This window comes from Nomascus leucogenys, chromosome 22a (genome assembly GCF_006542625.1).
Source record: "Nomascus leucogenys isolate Asia chromosome 22a, Asia_NLE_v1, whole genome shotgun sequence".
In the NCBI taxonomy this organism is placed as follows: Eukaryota; Metazoa; Chordata; class Mammalia; order Primates; family Hylobatidae; genus Nomascus; species Nomascus leucogenys.
This window is the reverse complement of record NC_044402.1, coordinates 133,993,816-134,011,871: the sequence shown is the minus strand read 5'-3', so window position 1 is coordinate 134,011,871 and position 18,056 is coordinate 133,993,816. Positions and strand designations below refer to the sequence as shown.

At 53.2% G+C, this 18,056-nt stretch overlaps 1 protein-coding gene across 3 annotated transcripts in view; it reads right to left on the bottom strand.

Moving 5' to 3' along the window:
• Nucleotides 1-18,056, bottom strand: part of DGKD (diacylglycerol kinase delta) — a 122,551-nt gene that overhangs the window by 16,464 nt on the left and 88,031 nt on the right. For 2 of the 3 annotated variants that reach the window (XM_030803613.1, XM_030803612.1), the window contains exons 9-19: nucleotides 17,727-17,889; nucleotides 14,107-14,215; nucleotides 10,337-10,476; nucleotides 9,302-9,386; nucleotides 7,918-8,012; nucleotides 7,724-7,823; nucleotides 6,725-6,998; nucleotides 5,974-6,123; nucleotides 4,994-5,122; nucleotides 4,001-4,097; nucleotides 1,180-1,290 (exon numbers count right to left, since the gene is read on the bottom strand). In XM_030803613.1, the coding sequence (XP_030659473.1) occupies nucleotides 1,180-1,290; nucleotides 4,001-4,097; nucleotides 4,994-5,122; nucleotides 5,974-6,123; nucleotides 6,725-6,998; nucleotides 7,724-7,823; nucleotides 7,918-8,012; nucleotides 9,302-9,386; nucleotides 10,337-10,476; nucleotides 14,107-14,215; nucleotides 17,727-17,889 (1,453 nt within the window). The remainder of the gene's footprint in view (nucleotides 1-1,179; nucleotides 1,291-4,000; nucleotides 4,098-4,993; nucleotides 5,123-5,973; nucleotides 6,124-6,724; nucleotides 6,999-7,723; nucleotides 7,824-7,917; nucleotides 8,013-9,301; nucleotides 9,387-10,336; nucleotides 10,477-14,106; nucleotides 14,216-17,726; nucleotides 17,890-18,056) is intronic. The other variant, XM_030803614.1, reaches the window with a different exon arrangement.

The following is an 18,056-nucleotide window of genomic DNA, read 5'->3' as shown; positions in this document are numbered from 1 at the left end:
GAAATGTATTACGCATGCCCCTGTTCCTCAACTGCTTATTTTACCCTGCTAAAGTATGTGTATTTTCACACTTTTCCCAGTGATTTTTGGACTAATAGGGATTTTTCAATGATCTGACGTCACCATCCTGTGCTGTACAGGGATATGGCCCTGGGGCCCCTGAGCCATTTTCTCCTGCATGGAAGAGCCTCAGGGTTCAAAAGTTCTTTCAGTTCTGATGCTTTTGTTTTGCTAGACATTTCCAACTACATATAACCTGAGCAATGACTAAAGCTGGCCCTTCAGGTGTCAGCATGGCTCCCCGCAAGGTGGCAGTGACGCCATGAGGAGGGCGAGGCCACAGGGGCCCACGTGGCCTGGTTCATTCAAGCCGATCCTGACTCAGTGGACGAAGACTCCAGCAAGGGTCTCCCAGCTTCTGGGTCAAGGACTGTTCTCTGCACAAACACCATCAACCCCCACACTCATTTCTCCCTCTCTGTAGTTCCAATCATGTCAAAGCTGAATGGCCTCTCTGATTATTACTGTGGGGTGGGGAGGGAGACATTTCTCCCTCACTTCTTGTGTTTCACAGACAAAAGGGAATTCTACGTCAGGCCAGGAAGAAAAGCTTGAGAGGAGGGACCCTTCTCATTTTTCTCCATCCTCTCTTCAGGCCAGGACTGAGGATCCAGTAATTTTAGGGGAAAAAAACTGAAACCCCCAGTGATGCCCCTTGGGGCTCCCACGCCGCCGTCTTCCTGCAGAGGTTGGACTCAAGGGCCTCGTGGGCAGGCTCGGTGTGATGGGGGAGGGCCAGCTAGGGTGGTGACGAACACACCGACCCTCCCACAAACAATGCTGCGCACTCACGCTATAGGTGCAATAGCTTCGCACACCTGCCGCTCTTCTGTAGTATCACGGACTTGGGGCTCTCATTAAGAGACGCAGCCATTCCAATGACCACCATCACTGGTTTTCTGATGTTGAATTTCCCTTGACCTGGCCAGCCCGAGAGGTGCTTCCCTTCCATCTCTGAAAGCACCCGTGCTTCTGATAAGGCGATCTGGGCTCCATTTCTGCCCCCGCCTTAGCATTCTGCACATTCTTTAACCTGCTGACTCCAGAAATCTGCTACTGTCTGGAAGGAGAAGCCACAAAGATGCAAAGGACAGACGTGCTCCTGAGCCTGTTACCTACCTGCACTTCTCTGGGTGCTCGTCGCGCTTGTTGTTAAAGTCCAGGGATATCTTCGCATCCAGGCCGATGCCAAAATAGTTGTTCATGACACATTTCTCCGTGTAATACTCTCTGCAAAGGTGAGTTTTAAATCAGTTACAACAGCCCTGCTGAGCAGTCTTATTTCAGACTCCCAACCTCTCAGCATTTCTCTTCCTTGGGGCAAAACTGATAACTTTTTCTTTTTTTTTCTGGTAAGAGATTTATTAAGATATACACTAGATAACTTATCAATTTACAATGTACAATTCAATTATTTTTAGTATATTCAGAGTCATTTAACCATCACTAGATAATCGATTTTAGAGCATTTCATCCCCCTAAAGAGAAAGCCTGTACTCCTGCCATCAGCAACTAACTCTCCATCCTCGCCATCCCTGGCGCCTCTCGTCTACCTTCCACCTCCACGGAGAGGCCTCTGCTGGGCAGTTCACAGGAATGGGATCATGCAGTCGTGGGCTCTGTGTCTGGCTCCTTTCTCTTCCTCAGGACGATGTTTTCAAAGTTCATCCATGTTATAACATGTGTTAGCGCTTCATTTTTATTACCAAATAATACTCCATTGCGTGGCTAACCCACATCTGTTGACCTGCTCATCAGCAGACGGACACTGGGATGTTCCACGTTTTGGCTATTATTTAGGAACATTTGCATACAGCTTCTAGCATGAACATGTTTTCAGTTCAATCCCACATGGCCTGGCAGTTCTGCGCCTGCTGGTCACACGGCAGCTCTGGGCTGAACCTTTGGCGGAGCTGCTGGACTGTTCCCCACAGCAGCTGCCCATCTTACACTCCACCAGCAGCACCAAACCTGAAGATATGTTTATGGCACAGAAACTCACCCATTTCAACTCTGGATCTCAAAACATTTCTCGAACATCCCTAGTTACAATCAAAGCTGTTGCCAAATTAAAAAGGAAAATGACTTGAAAACATCCATCCCAGCCCCACAGCACAAGCCTTCCCTTTCCCCATGTGCGACGGACGAGAAGAGACTCAGCTCATTCAAGTTTCTTGTCCCCACCCAGCTGGAAGTCCTGCTCCTGCAGCTCCCCCAGTTGCTGGGAAAGCCCATCCTGGCCTTCACCCACCCCAGCCCCAGGGTCACACTGGGGTTCCCCCCCAGGGCAAGCGGATGAAGGGAGGAACCCCTGTTCCTCCACCCAGAGGCTGCAGCCAGGAGAAGAGGATGTTCTGGAAGTTCCCAAAGAAACTCAATGGATGGACGGGCTTGAGAACATTGCTCGGGCCAGAATTCTGACACACTTTAGCTCACTGAGCCAGTGCCGCCGGATCTGAGAACAACCAGCACGTGTCAGTGTATTTATGATCCATCTAATTCAAGTGCCCGACAGCTGCGCCAGAGCAAAGCTCTGGGACAAAACTGTTTACCATGCAGAAGACCACGTGCCTGGCCAGCATGTATAGGTCCTGGGAAAACAGAGAGCTCCAACAGAGAGAAACAGGGCAAAGAGATGAGGGAAGGCAGCAGAGACTGGGCTCAGGGGCCTGGAGCAGGATGGGCGGCAGTGACTGGGGCAGTGGGAGATGACAGGGTGCCGGGGCCTGCTCAGGCCCAGCTGCAATGGGGCCTACACAATACGGCTCAGGCACACACCACAGCAGGAAGGCAGCAAAGCACAGCTTTGCCTCCCCAGGTGAAGAGAAGAGATGAGACCACCCAGCTGAGCAACAGAAGTGGAAGTTCCACAGTCTCAGATGAAGGAGACAAAGGAGATATCCACTTCAGGGGCCCTTAGGGACAGTGCTCACTGTAGGACTACGGCTCTGACCTCCCCGAGGAAAAAAGCCTCAGGAGGGCTGAGAACTGGAGCCCCAGGCAGCCCCCAGGGGAGGAGTAGACCAGGCCAGGAACAGGGACACTGAAGTGTTGTACCAGGCCAGCAGCTGGAATCTAGGGGTCTACTTTCCCAAACCCAGAGCCTCTGTGAACCACGCATTTTCTCCTGTCACTGTCCCTAACCACTCCAGAAAAATGGCTGGCCACATTTAACCAACTGCCACCAGCTGCCCAAAACCTGCAATCAGCCAGCAGAAAGATGAGTGTAGAAAAACGGGTTTTCAAAACACCACTTGTCTCCACAATGGTCTCCAATACCTAGGGAGACTCCATTAAACTGCTATATACATGTCCTCACTGCCTTACAGGCCAGCAGAGGAAGAAGGCCTTGTCCCCCAAGGAGTAGCAGTATCAGCACGCAGGCACACAGCAGCCCTTATAAGCCTCAGCACAGGCCGGTGTCTCCCTAAGGTGCTCGGAGACACGAGGGAGGCACACAGAGGACCCTCCAGCCCAGAGTCTATGGTTCTGCATCAGCAACGAGGAGAGCAGGTGTTAGAGGAAAGCAGGGGAAGGGATGGCAAGAGGAAGATGGCAGGCTGTAAGCAGAAGTCAGTGAGGTCCAGCCAAGGTCATGGGAGAGTGACCACGAAGAGCAGCACAAGGGCAGCTCAGGGCAGGAGCAGCTGAGCCTGTGAAAAGCCTCGGAAGGGCATGCAGGCTCAGGGGACGTCGAGCAAGCACTGTGGGACCTTGGGAAGGAGAGGGGAGGTGTGCGCTTTGCCTCTACAGCAGATGTGCAGTTGTGGTTTCCAGCTCCACTCCTTAAGTGGAATCTCCACGACTTCTCAGCCTTCCTTATCAGCTACTACCAGCTGGGCAACTGCTCACCAATTTCTCTAGTTAATCCTGAGATCTGTTTTCTATGCACTAGCAGCCATCTAACAATATACCCACTTGGTTTATCCCTCATACTCACAGGGTTTCTGGTTCAGAGTTGAAGGGATCAGCATTAATTAACAGGCGACTGATGACTGAGCCACCGGGTAAGGAACCAGACATTCCAGCCCGGACATCTGTAAAGGAGATACAAGAAAGAGGTGGTGCTGGTCAGAAGCTACAGACTTAACAGAAGCTCGTGTCTCTGAAGCTGGTGGACCGGTATTCTGCAGAACGTTATTATAATTAAATGTTTCTAAAATTATGTATAACCATGTCCAAATTTTGCCAATAGTCTTAGGTCAAAAATCACTGGAACAAAAAAACCATACTGGGTGGCAGAAACCAACACCTACAAAACACACAAAAAAATGGCTTCTAAGGTGTGTGCCTGTGGTCCCAGCTATTTGGGAGGCTGAGTGGGGAGGATCACTTGAGTCCAGGAGGTCAAACTGCAGTGTGCCATGACCACACCACTGCACTCCAGCCTAGGCAACAGAGACAGACCCTCTTTAAAAAAAAAAAAAAAAAAGGCTTATAGAGTCAGTTTTCGTGTTCTCATTTAATGTAAGCCACTCTACCAAAATGATCTCTGAGAGTTGAGGCTTAAGGCTTTATAAGGCTGCCTTCCTAAGAAATGAACATCAAGGAATGCTCCAGGCAGCCAGGACCTCACCCCCTCCCTGCGCCTCCTGCAACCACGCTAGAAGCACAGGACGGTCCCTCGGGTTCCCTCATCAGGCCGGCCACCTCCCTTTTCCACTCAGATAATTCCTTCATTCTTCAAACCCCAACTCGACCATCACCTCCTCAATGGCACCTCCTGGGCTCCTTGGGTGGTTATTTGGGTACTACCTGGCTTTTGTTTAAAAAAAAAAGCACTCTTCATACAGTCATGTAAATTTTTAAATTCCACCTATCTTTCTCAGGGGACTGTAAACTCTCCAAGGACAGCGAGCCCATTTCCTTCAGTTTGATGGGCCCAGAGTTGTGCTAGGGCCCCCACCAGTCCCTCCTGCTGGCCGCCACTCACTTGGGTACAGGATCTTGGTGTTGAGCGCAGGCAGGCCGTCCCGGCTTCCTGTCTGGGGTGGAAGGGAAGCAGAACTGCCCAGGGACAGACTTCCTTTGCTGATCAGCTTTTCACATGGAGATTTCGACACTGTAACAACAGAGCAGAAAACCTTAGAGCTGTCTGGAATAGAGACTGTGGAATACCTGGGGGGTCCTTAGCGACATGAGCAGGTGGGCAGCTGTCTGAAATAGCAACTGTGAAATACTGGGGAGTCTTTAGTGACATGAGCAGGTGGGAGGGCTGAGGAGGGAGGGCTGCAAACCACAGGCAGTTACGTGAAGTGTGTGGGACAAAGAAGGGGGCAGAGGACCAAGCGGGTGCACATGATATTTGGGGGGTTGGGCTCATGGAGAGGGTAATACAGGCCACAGGTGGCAGCACTGGAGGGAGGGGTGAGCCCAGTCAGTCCGGGCTGTGGGAGGCGGAGCACACACACAGCAGAGCTCTGAGTGGTGGCCATGCAGTGGCAGTGGGTCAGTTCTGAGCACGGGCCTCCCAGCAGCCTGCACAGGCTGGGGGTGCCCTCCACCAGGGCCTGTGCTGTGGGTTGTTCCAGGAGGGGCAAGGACAAAGAAGGCCCACCCTCACCCACCCGCCTTCCCTCTGCCAGACACAGTCCCTTCCAAGCAGTTCTGGGACCCAGTGTGGTTCCAAGGAAGCAGTGAGGGCAGGACGCAACTGCTCCTCAGGGAGGCAGTCCTCGCCCTGATGGAGGGGGTCTCACGGGTTCTACTGGTGTCCACCAAGACAGACCGCACACACCTCAAGGGCGTGCACAGGAGATGCACAGAAACAGGCCTTGGGCGGTGAATTTTTATGCAACCAAGTGGCCAAAGCAACTATGAGAAAGCGCCCTCAAACCTCCCCTGGCAAGCCCACTACGTCTCAACAAAACCAAGCACACCGTGGTGCGCAGAGGGAGGTGGAGCCATGGGTACCTTTGCGCTGGCTCCTCCCCTTGGGGACCCCGAAGCTCTCGCTGTGGGACAGTGGTGGGCACACTCTGTGGTCCATCTTCTCCTCTGACTCAGACAGGCCCAGGACGAAGCCCTCCTGCTCCTGGGTCTGGGCATTCTGCTCATCGACAGCTGTGCAAGGAGAGTGTGTGTGGCTGAGCACGCAGGTGCAAAGCCAAGGGCGCTGTCAGGCTGGGCGGAGGGCCCCTCCTCGCCCCACGGCCTGATCTTCCTCAAACATCCTCTGGCTAAAGGCTTGGACTCCGAACCCCCACTCCCACCCATCTTCCCCCGGTCCTGGCACCGGGGCAGGGCATCCCTGCTAACAGGCTGGGAGGCCTGGAACCCTCGAAGGGGAAGGCAAGGGGTGCAGAGGAGGCTGGCGCAGGCTGGAGGGCTGCAGGCGGGAGGAGCGGCCGCACGGACACGCAGGTGCGTGGGTGTGAGGCTGTGACCTCAGGGCTCTCACAGGAGTGAGACGCTTATAGTGAAGTCAATGAGGGCCATGAAAGAGGTCAAGGGGAGGCAGCATGAAGGGGTCTGAGGGTGTGAGAGGAGGCGTGGAGGGAGGGCAAGCGAACTCGCTGGGGGTCTGGTGCCTGGACACAGGTGCAGAGGGCCGCAGTGGAGGTTTTCTCAACGTGCACCCTTCCGTCATCTCCATGTTCAGGGGACGCTGGGCATGCCCAGTGCTGGCCTGAGGAAAGCCCCTCCTCATCACAAGGCCAGTCACCTTTCTCTGTGTGCTCTATGATCTGACGAATCGCTTTCTTCAGGCTGTTGGCTCTCAGCATGAGCTGTTCTCGAGGCCGGAATATCTGCGGCCGGGCCGGGCAAGCTGATGCCACCAAGCGGTCCCCCATGGAGCTGCAGACGCTGCCCGACCCATCTCCATCTTCAGCCTCCTCAGCAATGGTGGGGGGCGGGTTGGGCAGAGAGGATGAGGCCTGTGACTCATCATCCAAGGTCTTGAGAAGGGAATCCAGCTTCTCTTTCAGGACAGAGCACTGAACAAGGAAAGGAAATGGCATGCAGAGGTGAGGCAGGAGAACAGGGTCTGGAGGCAGGGAACCTCAGGCCATTTCACCCAGACTTCCTAGAACTCAATCAAAAGGAAAATCCTAACTCTCCACACCTAAGTAACAAAAGGACCAGAGGCTACTCCCTTTGCAAATCCCCACCTTTCCCGCCCCAGCAGGTGGGAAATTGGGGAAATTGGCTGTCCGCAACCGACCAAACTGATTGCGAGCTGAGTCTTAGTCTGCATAGAAGTGCAACTTTGTAACTTCACCTGAGCCTCTGATTGGTTGCTTTTTGCAACCAATCAGAAGTTTGCATAGGAGTGTAACCTTTGTAACCACTTCAGCCTCTGGTTGGCTGCTTTCTGCCATCAATCACTGATTGCGGGCTACCACTTCATTTACATGAGGTGAGCATGAAGTGGCCAATGGGATACTTCTAGGAGGTATTTGGACCCAAGAAGATTCTGTATCTGGACCCTTGAGCCGCTGCTCGGGCAGCTCCCGCACTGTGGAGTGTACTTCCATTTTCAATAAATCCCTGCTTTCGTTCTTTGTTGCTTCATTCTTTTCTTCCTTTACTGTATGTTTTGTCTAATTCTTTGTTCAAATCACCAAGAACCTGGACAACCTGCAGTCACGGCCCTCTACTGGTGACAGACCAAGCTTCTTGCTGCCTCAATGCCCCTCCCACCCAGTGCACGGGAACAGACCTTCTTGGCCATGACCTCTGACTCCTCCGAGCTCTCCGTCGTCTTCTCATAGGCCTTCCCCACCCGGGCCACGAAGTCCTTCACCGTCTCACAGAGCACTCTGTGGGGAGAGAAACAGAAAGACCCTTCTAGAGAGGCAGCTCCAGGCTGGGGGCCAGGGCACCATGCTCTCCCCAGGGCCACCAGGCACTCACTTGGCCGAGGAGATGACCACCGAGTGCTGGTCCGAGGTGAGGATTTTAGAAAGGTGGGCTGCAACCGAGTCTTCATAGAAGAGAATTTGCTGAACCTGCAATCACCCCAAATGGCCAGGACTGTTAGTCTCTGTGACAGCAAGCTCCATGACAGTCCCAGCGATTCTGCCACCCACTTCCTTGCCAGCACAGGCTGGGAAAGACAAGTCTCTCCTAACAGACACTGTCTGACCCAGCCAAGCCTCGACTCACTTCTAACGCTAATCTGGGACTCACCTAGTGCTAGGTGAAAGGTTTTAAAAGCTTTGTCAAGCTGCAAACTACAAATGAATCTCCTTCAGTCTGCGATCCCAGCACGGCCTGTGCTAGGAGCTTCTGTCCTGACCCCTACTCATCCTGACAGCAGCGTGCTGGCAGGCCGGCTCCAGGTTTGAGTCTGTTCGCAGCAGAGGCTGTTTCCACCTGGCTGTGAGCCCCATCTGGACACACGCTCTTCCCCCAACCATCTGCTCTGGCTGTCAGAAGGGCAGCCCTATCCCTGTGGGATTCCTGCTGTCTTTAGGACCCAGCCCCAGGGTCAGCAAACTTCACTACTGGCCAGACAGCGAATATCCTGGGCTTCCCACACACACACACTCTTCCTTTCAAAATTTAAAAAAAAAAAAAAAAAAAAGGAAAAATAAAAAAATGTACAAACCAGTCTTCACTTGCAAGGCCATGGGCCCAGGCATATCTGGCCTGCAGGCCTTGTTTGCTGACCGTTGCCCTAGCCCCTGACAAAAGCTCACCTCTTTGTACTACCCCACCCAGCAATGCACCAGCGCAAAATATAAACTAAAGACAAAGTCTATTCTCTGAGGGAAGCTGTAGGAGCGTTAAACACAACAGTAACAATCATCAAATGAAAAGAACCACCAGCTGGACTAGAGGAGGCTGAGCGAAGGGCAGCTGCGGACGCCACAGAGAGGTGGGACGGGGCAGGAGCCGGGGGCTAGGGGAGAGCCGCGGCAGAGCCGGCTAGAGCATTCCAGGCACGTGGGCACCGTGGCAGGGGAGGGAACGGGCGCGCACCGTTTGGGGCTCACTGAGCAGCTGAGAAGATGCAGACAGGGTGGGAAGGCCACTAGGAGGACCCCCCACCACCCGGCAGGGCCGATGACGACCCCAGGAAGCCCCTAGAGGGTCGCAAAGCCCAAAAGGCCCCTGCCAAGGGGAGTGAGAATCCTCTCAGCCATGGGTTCACCCTGCACCTCCACAGGCCTGACTGCGACACCCCAACACCAAAGGGGAGGCGTCTCTGCAAGGGAGGTGATGCAAACCGCTGCCAGGACAGTTCAGATCACATCAGCACGCGAGCAGGGTGTGAAGAACAGGCCAGCAATACCTCGGAATCCTCGCTGAAGTCTTCGGTGACGGTGGAGGAGGAGGCCTGCCGGGGGAGCTTGGCCTCGTATGCCATGACGCTCCACCTGCACACACAAGGTCAGCTGCACAGGCGGCAAAACGTGCAGGCCCACAAGGGTGGACCCTGCGCCCTCCGCTTTCACGGCTGGCAGCCTTGATCTTTACACAGTTTCTGACTTCATTTTTAGGCCCTTGGTCTTGACTCTGTCCCATAACTTGGCTGAGAACAAATGTCTGCACTCCACAACTAACGGCAGTACAGCTCCATGAAAGAGAGGAAGGTCTCCCATAAATGGCTGCCTTGAGATAAGATGCTGCTTCTGGGAGAAATGGATTTACCCTCCTCAAGAGAGCTGCAAATGGCTCAGCCAGCTGGCCCAGTGAGATGAGCATTTCACAGGCCCCAAGGCACACAGAGGAGGCCTGAAATGGTGGGGGCACTGCAAAACCACAACTGTGCTCAGAACTCCAGGCTTCTGGGAGCAACTAGGAAGGCTAGGAGGCATCTCATCAGCGCCCCATGTGCCACAGGCATGTGGTCAGTGAGTGACAAGTGTGTCACTCGGAACAACAGTACCTCACTCACGGAAGGTGTCACAGCGGCTTTAGGCACTAGAGGATAATTCCCCAAAACTTCTTCTGGGAACAGAATATAGGAAAATGAAACTGTTCAAGTAAGCGACAAGGAGCACTCTTCCGATGGGTATTAGATCTCGGGCTGAAGCAGCCAAAGACGGCGCAGCTGCCTTCTCCACGGCCCTGACACACTCAGGCTTGGCCTCCTGGGAAGACCGGATCATTCTAGGGCATGGCTGGTTCTTAACCTGTTTTGTTTTTATCCTTGTCATAATCTAACCAAATATCAAAGACTATCAGAATATATGCTCAGGTCAAATCTTTACAAATAATTTCAGAGGGCCCATGTTTTCCACAGACCCCAGGTTAAGAACACCTGGTCAAAGGGACCTGTCTCTCAAAGTCTCCTCAGATGGCACCGGAGCACAGCCCCACTCACCTGTCCAGCATCTTGGTGCTGGCTCTCTCCAACTTCTCCAAGATCTGGGGGAGCTGGGTGTCGTCATCACAGGCTGAGCCCCAGCCCAGCACTCGGGCCAAGTCGTTCCCTGTGCCGAGCGGCAGCACTCCCAGCTGACACTAAGGAAACACGGGGGAAGATGTGCAGGCAAACACCTGGGGGCAGGGGCCACCTCCCAGCCCGCAGCCCTCCTTGTCACCCACCATGAGGGTTACATCAGCAATGTGGGGATGTGACCTAAAACCATGCAGCTTACACATTATAGGGAGAGCCCACTGGAGGGGACAGATGGCATTTTCCTTGGCAATGAGACAGAAACGTGACTGCCCTTGAGATAAGATGCTGCTTCTGGGAGAAATGGATGAGCCACAGGTCCATCTCTCAGCTGTCATCACATCTTGATGGTCAGCCCCTCACACCCTCTCTGATCTGTCTCCCAAATCCCCCTGCTTCCCATTTTCACCACCATGATCGCAGCCCCAAGGAATCACTCTGATGCCTCGCTACCTGTCCCTCCATCCACTACAGCATCTCACTCACTAATGCCAAATTCTTCTTCCAAAAACATCACTAGTGTCACTTCTCTCCTCTAAATCCTATCCAAAAAGGGTGCCAGGACCATCCTCAGTCTGGAGGCCACCCTGGAACCTTGCCAGAGCTCAGCCTCTGCCCGCCTGCCTGCTGTTCCACGAAGAGACCTCATGTATTACTCAGGCCTCACCCTCCACCTGGATTCCCATCCCAGAGCTCCAATGAGATCCCACTACACCATTCCATTGCTTAGGAGGCCTCTTGAAACACCCACTGTCCAGAGCTCACCAGCCTTTGACTCTGACAACGCAGTGCCCACGGCCATGAAGGCCTGCAGTGGAGTGCGTGGGGAGGCGTTACTGTCCTTGAGGCAGGAAACCTGCCGTGGTCCAGCCTACAGCACCATACAGCCCTCTGCTCACCAGGTGCAAGTGACCATGCCTGAGGCCCTGCCGCCTGTGGGGACAGCAAACACCAGGGAAGGTCCTGCCTCACCAAGGGGACATCTGGCAGAGGGGGAGGCAGGAGCGAGCAGGCCAGGACACTGGAGGCGACACACTAGATGGAGAGAACCCAGCACTGAAGGGTGCCCAGAGGGTCTGAGGACTCCGCGAGGGCTTCCTGGAGCCTTAAAGGAAAAGGAGAGCAGCGCACAGCAGGCATGGATGGTGCTCCAGGCAGGGCGGAACCACACTGGGAGGGGCAAGGCACAGCTCAGTGAAGAGGAGTACAGTGCGAGGAAACAGGAGGCAGACAGGCAGAGGAGCAAGCAGGAGGCAAAGCTGGGACTCTGGCACACTCTCTTAAAGGTCTGGACTTTTCCCAGAAGCATCGTGCTTGGGGGGTGCACAGGCAGAAGTGCCCCGGGAAAGGCCGCCTGGGTGAGCTGCAGATGGACAGAGGCCAGGGTACTGTGGGTGGCAGGACTGAGGCCACAATTAGTGAGAAACAGGCAGGAGGAAGAGACGGAGGAACCAAGAACAACTGTCTGATTTCCTGGCTCAGACATCTAGATGGATGACGTTTTCGGACTCGAAGGAAAGGAATGCAGGGTGAGGGCTGAACGTGGTGTTGTGTTGGAAACTCGCGGCACTAGGAGACATCCAGAGAGGCCCAAGGCTCAGCTATCAATTGAGGCGCCCCCAGGAGAGAGATGACAGCAGAAGCCCTGCAGGTTGCTGAGTGTTCCAAAAGTGAAGGAGGAGAGGCCCCAGCAAGGCTTTGAGGACACAGCGTTAAGGGAAGGGTAAGGAGGGAGAGGCCACCATGGAGCAGTAGCGGCCAGGAAGACAAAAAACCCCGAGGCGGCAGGGGCCCAGCGAGGGCATAGCCACCACATCAGGTGTCAAAGAGAAGCAGGGGAGAGAAATGTGTGCTGACCCTGGCTGAACGTATGAAAATAAGCCACAAGGTCCCACTGTCTTCCTAACTAGTGACAGTGAACTTGCAAATGATACACAAAATCAAAAATTAGAGTAGTCTATGCTAATCCACCACCAGGCGGCACCAGTTCTCCTCCTGAGCCGCTGGCCTCACGGCCGGAGCTGTCCAAGTCCACCCACCTGGAAATACCACCAAGTGAGCAGGGCTGGGTAGGGACCACAGAAGCACTGAAAAACACATCCACGTCACACAGAAGACTGAATTTTTTTAAAAAGGGGCCATAATAAACATAAGAAAATACAGATGCAAATCCTCCTAATCTTGGGGTGTAGGTAGCTGCAAATATGACAGACGACAAAAATCATGAAAGAAAAGACCACCCCCAGAAAGGATGCTGAACTGACAAACGACACACCGGGAAAAAAATATCTGCAGTGACAGATAAAAAGTTAATATAACAATAATCCTCACACACCCACTTTTAAAGGAAAAAAAGGTGAACACTCAAAGAGAAAATGAGGCAAAAAAAACATGAACAGGTGATTTATTTAAAACTTCATAACCAACTGAGGAGGCGTTTGACTTCACCAGGAATTAAAGAGGTAAAGGTCAGACATTTTTTGGTCTACTTAGCTGGACAAAAACTAAAGAGATGAACGGCTTGGACGGTGCACGGGGAAAGACAGTTTTAAGAGGCATCAGACATGGAAGCTGGCACAGCCCTGAGGAAAGGCAGTTTGTCAGCACATTTCAATACTTAAGCTTGGGTGCGCTCAGAGAGGAGACCACTGGGAAGTGATCACCGTGCTCACACATGGAGGTGAGCTGGCCCTGGGCTCCCGGGTGTGTCCAGTGGAAAACGACACACAGATGCCTACTTACAGACACAGGCACAAGGTGTCTGCAACATCTTAATTCGTGATTTTTTAAAAGCAGTAACAGGCTGGGCGCGGTGGCTCACACCTGTAATCCCAGCACTTTGGGAGGCCGAGGTGGGCGGATCACGAGGTCAAGAGATCGAGACCATCCTGGCCAACATGGAGAAACCCTGTCTCTACTAAAAATACAAAAATTAGCTGGGCGTGGTCGCGTGTGCCTGTAGTCCCAGCTATTTGGGAGGCTGAGGCAGGAGAATCACTTGAACCGGGAAGGCAGAGGTTGCAGTGAGCCGAGATCGCACCACTGCACTCCAGCCTGGCAACAGAGCAAGACTCCACCTCAAAAAATCAACAACAAAAGCAGTAACAGAATAGCCTGTTTAAATTACAACTGCATTGTGCATTTTATGTACTGTGATCAAGAGAGGTCAGAGATAGCAAAATGTTGGCACTGGCTGGATCACCTGGGGAGGCCATGGCTAGGTGTGGAAATTAAGTGAATATATGAACATTTTTATATACAATCAGGAAAATCTATTTTTATTTTAATACAAAAAACTAAGTCCAATGAACCATGGCTCTGACTTGAGAAATTCAAGTATACTGCCGACCCCTTCTCACAAGCAGGAGGCCTCAAGCCAAAAATTACCCAGTAAAGCAACAGCTCCACCCAGCCCTGCTCCCCATGTGGGTCCTTTGTGGGCAATTCTTTTCGTAGCTCCCTTCAGGGCCCCCTCATACATCATGGCCAGAGCCCCTGGGCCTCCATGATACCAGGGGGTGGCCCAGGCTCTCCCCTCTCTGCCCTGGCCACCAAACTGCACATTCCCCAAAACCACCAATGGTTTCTGGCCTGAGAACAGGTGCTCCGAGACGAACAGGAGCTGAGAGTGCATGATTTCCCTCTAACCTCCGCACCGTCTCTGCTCCTGGCTGGGCTCCCTCCTGTCCAGGTACCTGTTTATGAAGGTTGAGGCTGTCGATTTCGGAGAGGACCCAGCCAACACTTCCATCCCCGCCACAAACCAGAATCCGGAACGTGTCAAACTTCTGGAATAACCGTAAGCTGCAGAGAAAAGAGAAAGGCCGTGAAATAACGTCCATTCCACGGGACAAATGAAAGGCTTGCCAGTATGGGGCCAAAGGGCCACCTGTGCTCCTCATGGCTGACCTGCACCAGAGGCAGAGCACGCACAGGCTCTGCCACGTGACACCAGACGCCTGCATGCCCCTCCACTCAGGGTCCACTTTGTCAAGGGGACGACAGCAGCACTGGGGTCCAGCCAACTGCTCCCACCAGGGCCACGCCCCACCCAGCGACAAGACCACTCAGCTTGGTGAGCCACTACACCCTCCGCAGACATCACAGGCTCAGTGGTGGGCCAAAACTGCATCCCTTTCCAGGCTCATGGGCACAGCCTTCCATGGCCCCTGCCCATGTGAGCCCACCCTGCGTCACTGTCCCTGCCCCATCCACATGTGGCCCCTGCCAGCCTTCCCAGCACGCCCTCTGGGCTGCCTGCATCACCCTGCACCGTCAGCCTTGGCACTCCCCAGCCCTGGGCCACAGTCTGGCTTCCGCCTTGGCCCTTGTTCTGGTCACCCTGGAGCCCCAGGCTGCCTGACCTGCTGCGGGCTGCGTGTCCCCACTGCAGCACATATGCCTGGGCCCACTCAGTCCTCCGGTGATGTGACCCATGCCTCCTACCCTCCTAACTCCTCGGTTTCCTTCCTGGGCTCCCCGTCAACCTGCCCCTGCCCAGCAGCGTCCCCACTCAGGACACCACTGCGGCGTCTGCTCACTCCTCACCCTCTTCCTGTGTGACCATGTCCAGTTTGTTTCAAGGACCACACAGGTGACTCTGGATCAACAGCCCCCAGGCCACTCCTGAAAGCCAACACTTGCACCCTGTCCTCCAGAACACACCAGTCTGGTATCCCAGGGCACCTCCAACGGGACACATCCCTACTCGGAGAATGGTAGCACGACCACCAACCCAGTCCAGAGGCCAGATCCGCCCCCTCTCAGCCTGCAGCCGACCCAGCCCCTCCTGGCAGCCTCTTCTCCACACCCACCCCAGCCACCCGCTCAGGTCACCACCATGCTCTCGCAGAGTCCCACAGGAGCCTCAGTCACCTCGACACCCTTCCTGAAAGCTCCCCACCTGAGTTCCAGGAAGATCTTTCTAAAACACGAGCCTGGCCATGGGCCTTGCTTTATGAGGTTGCCCCTTGTTTGCAGGAAGGAGCCAAACCTCTTGGCCAGCACCCGCAGCCCTCCCCGACGGCAGGTGCCACCTTTCTGCTGCTGCCTGGCCTGGCCCCGCTGCATTCCCTCTTGCCTTGCCTCTGCACAAGCAGTGCCCTCAGCCCAGAAGCCTTCCCGCCTCCCTGCAGCCATCAGAACACTCCTCAGATGCCAGCTCGGGGAGACGTGGAAGGATGCCCAGTTTGACTTGCAACCCCACCCCACCCCTGCGTTCCCAGAGAAGCTGCGTCACCCTACTGAAGTGCCGGGGGACCCTGCGTGTGCTCCTACCCATTCCCTGCATCTGCACTCCCTTCCTGGCTGACCTGCGCACCCTGCCTCGAGCTCAGTGTCTGACCCAGAATGAGTGCTCAGAAGACAGGCAGGCATAGGTGATGCAGCACCAAGCCCAGGCTCCACACAGAACACTGACACCTGTAAGGCCCCCTGCTCTCGGGAGAAGAGGTGACAGGTCAAGGCCAGGAACTAGAATATGAAGCAGTAGCTCCAGATTCTGCTGTGAGCTGTGTGAGATGAGCTGCTTCCAGAAATGGTAAATGATGACTCAACTCCCCTTAACGCCGCTGTGGGGGCTTCCTAAATCATCCCATCTCATACTTAACTCCCACTATGAAACACGGGGTTTTGCTTGCACACCAAATATTTCGTTATTCTCGAGTTCAGCTGTGTAGCCTGCCCTGCCCACAGCCATTTCAAAGCATTCCTCCAACACCCCTGGTACCATGTTTAATAACAACCTCAGCCTGCTTGGTACATTGTGATAACAGATGTATTATACCTCCACTTTCCCCACTTTTTAACTAAAATTATTTCTTTGCCAGGCAGTGTAATCCAACACTTTGAGAGGTCGAGGCAAGAGGATCACTTGACTCCAGGAGTTTGAAACCAACCTGGACAACACAGTGAGACCACTCTACAAAACATTTTAAAAGTTTTGTGAGGCTCAATAAAACATTAAATTAAAAATTAAAAAAAAAATTAGCTGGGCATAGTGGTACACACCTGTAGTCCCAGCTACTCAAGAGGCTAAGGCAGGAGGGTGGTTTGAACCCAGGAGGTTGAGGGTGGTTTGAGCCAGGATTGCACCAGTGCACTCAGCCTGGGCGACCTAGTAAAACTCTGTCTCAAAAAATAGTAAAATTAAAATTAAAATGTCTTGATCAGCCTACTAGTGAATGCAATCCTCCACCATTCAGATAAGAAGTCTTTCTACAGAAAATGTGGGAGTACTGCCTTTGCGGAAGCAGGCTGGAGTGCTGCCATCTGCAACTCCTCTCCGGCTGTGCCTGGCTGTGAGTGGGGACGAGCAACACAGAAGACACCCAGAGGACCAATGACGAGCAGTGTGTTCCTCTTACCCTGGCATGTTCGCCAAGGGCACACAGGGAGCTGGCCAAGGTTCACATCAGAGTAGCCCCTGGCTCCTAATACACAGGCCCCACTGACTCCTCCCAGAGAAATACAGGCCAGACCACAGGTTCTGCAGGCACTTCCCACTACGAGTATCCTGGACAATCTCCAGCAGTGCTAGCAAGTCCTCTTAGAGCTCCGACCTGGAACTGATGCTTCCAAAGGAAGAAATTCGTTCAATGGCAAAATTCACAAAAGCAAACGTTTTCTACAAACTTATGAAAAGTACAAAACTACAAAGAACACACATTGGCTCTCCAGCAAGAGAGGAACAGTCTAATCTCTGTGCTGCTGATGAACAGTGGAAATCGCTCTGGCCCAACACCGCCCTTGTGTGTTCCTGCCTTGCAACACCTGCACACCGAGCAGCCTCCTGTGTCTCTCAGCAAACACTCCTCCTGGCCTCGCTGCAGGACAGCTTCTTCCTCAATGCTAGGCAGCCGTTACAAAGAAGGAGTCATGCCAGGAAAATACACCCACAGATAGACAGATTAGACAGACAGACAGACAGATAAATAAATAAATTAAAAAAAAATAAATTAAAAAATGAAAGAAAATACAACCACAACGTTGTATGCAGACACATACAGAAGGCATTTGTGCAATGGCAGGTAAAGAAGAATCCTGATTGGCTCAAAAGATGCATGTGCATGGGTGTGTGTACATTGGTGTATGTACGTGTGTGCACGCGCACACTGTGTTCAAAGTTGGAAGGCCATGCACCTCTATTAAGAGTGGGCACCTCTGCAAGTGCAATTTAGGAAGGAAGCAGTTCAACTTTTCTTTCCTATTTAAAACTTCGTGTCTTTGATCTTTTTTTTTTTTTTTTTTTAACAAGCACACACCACCTACACAATTTTTAAAACTCCAAGAAAGATATATTTTACAAGCTTCCTACCCGAGGTGTGGGCCTCCGTTCATGAGGTCGAAGACCTGGGCGGGGTTTAGCAGCTGTTTGAATCTTCTGAGGAACTTCACACCCTGGTTGTCCCCACTTTTTGAATTGACGAAGACCAACAGTGGGCTTGTGCAAGACGGAGGACAGCTCGCCTTCCAGAACCCTGGACGCAAGAATTAACAGAAGAAAATATATAGGCCACGGAAGACGCTGAGGGCACCACTGATGAAATCAGCAGCAGCAGACCCCCAAAGGATACACACCTGACACATGCACACCTATAAGCCAGCAGGAGGTCAGCAAACAGTTCCCCACAGCCACTCTCCATGT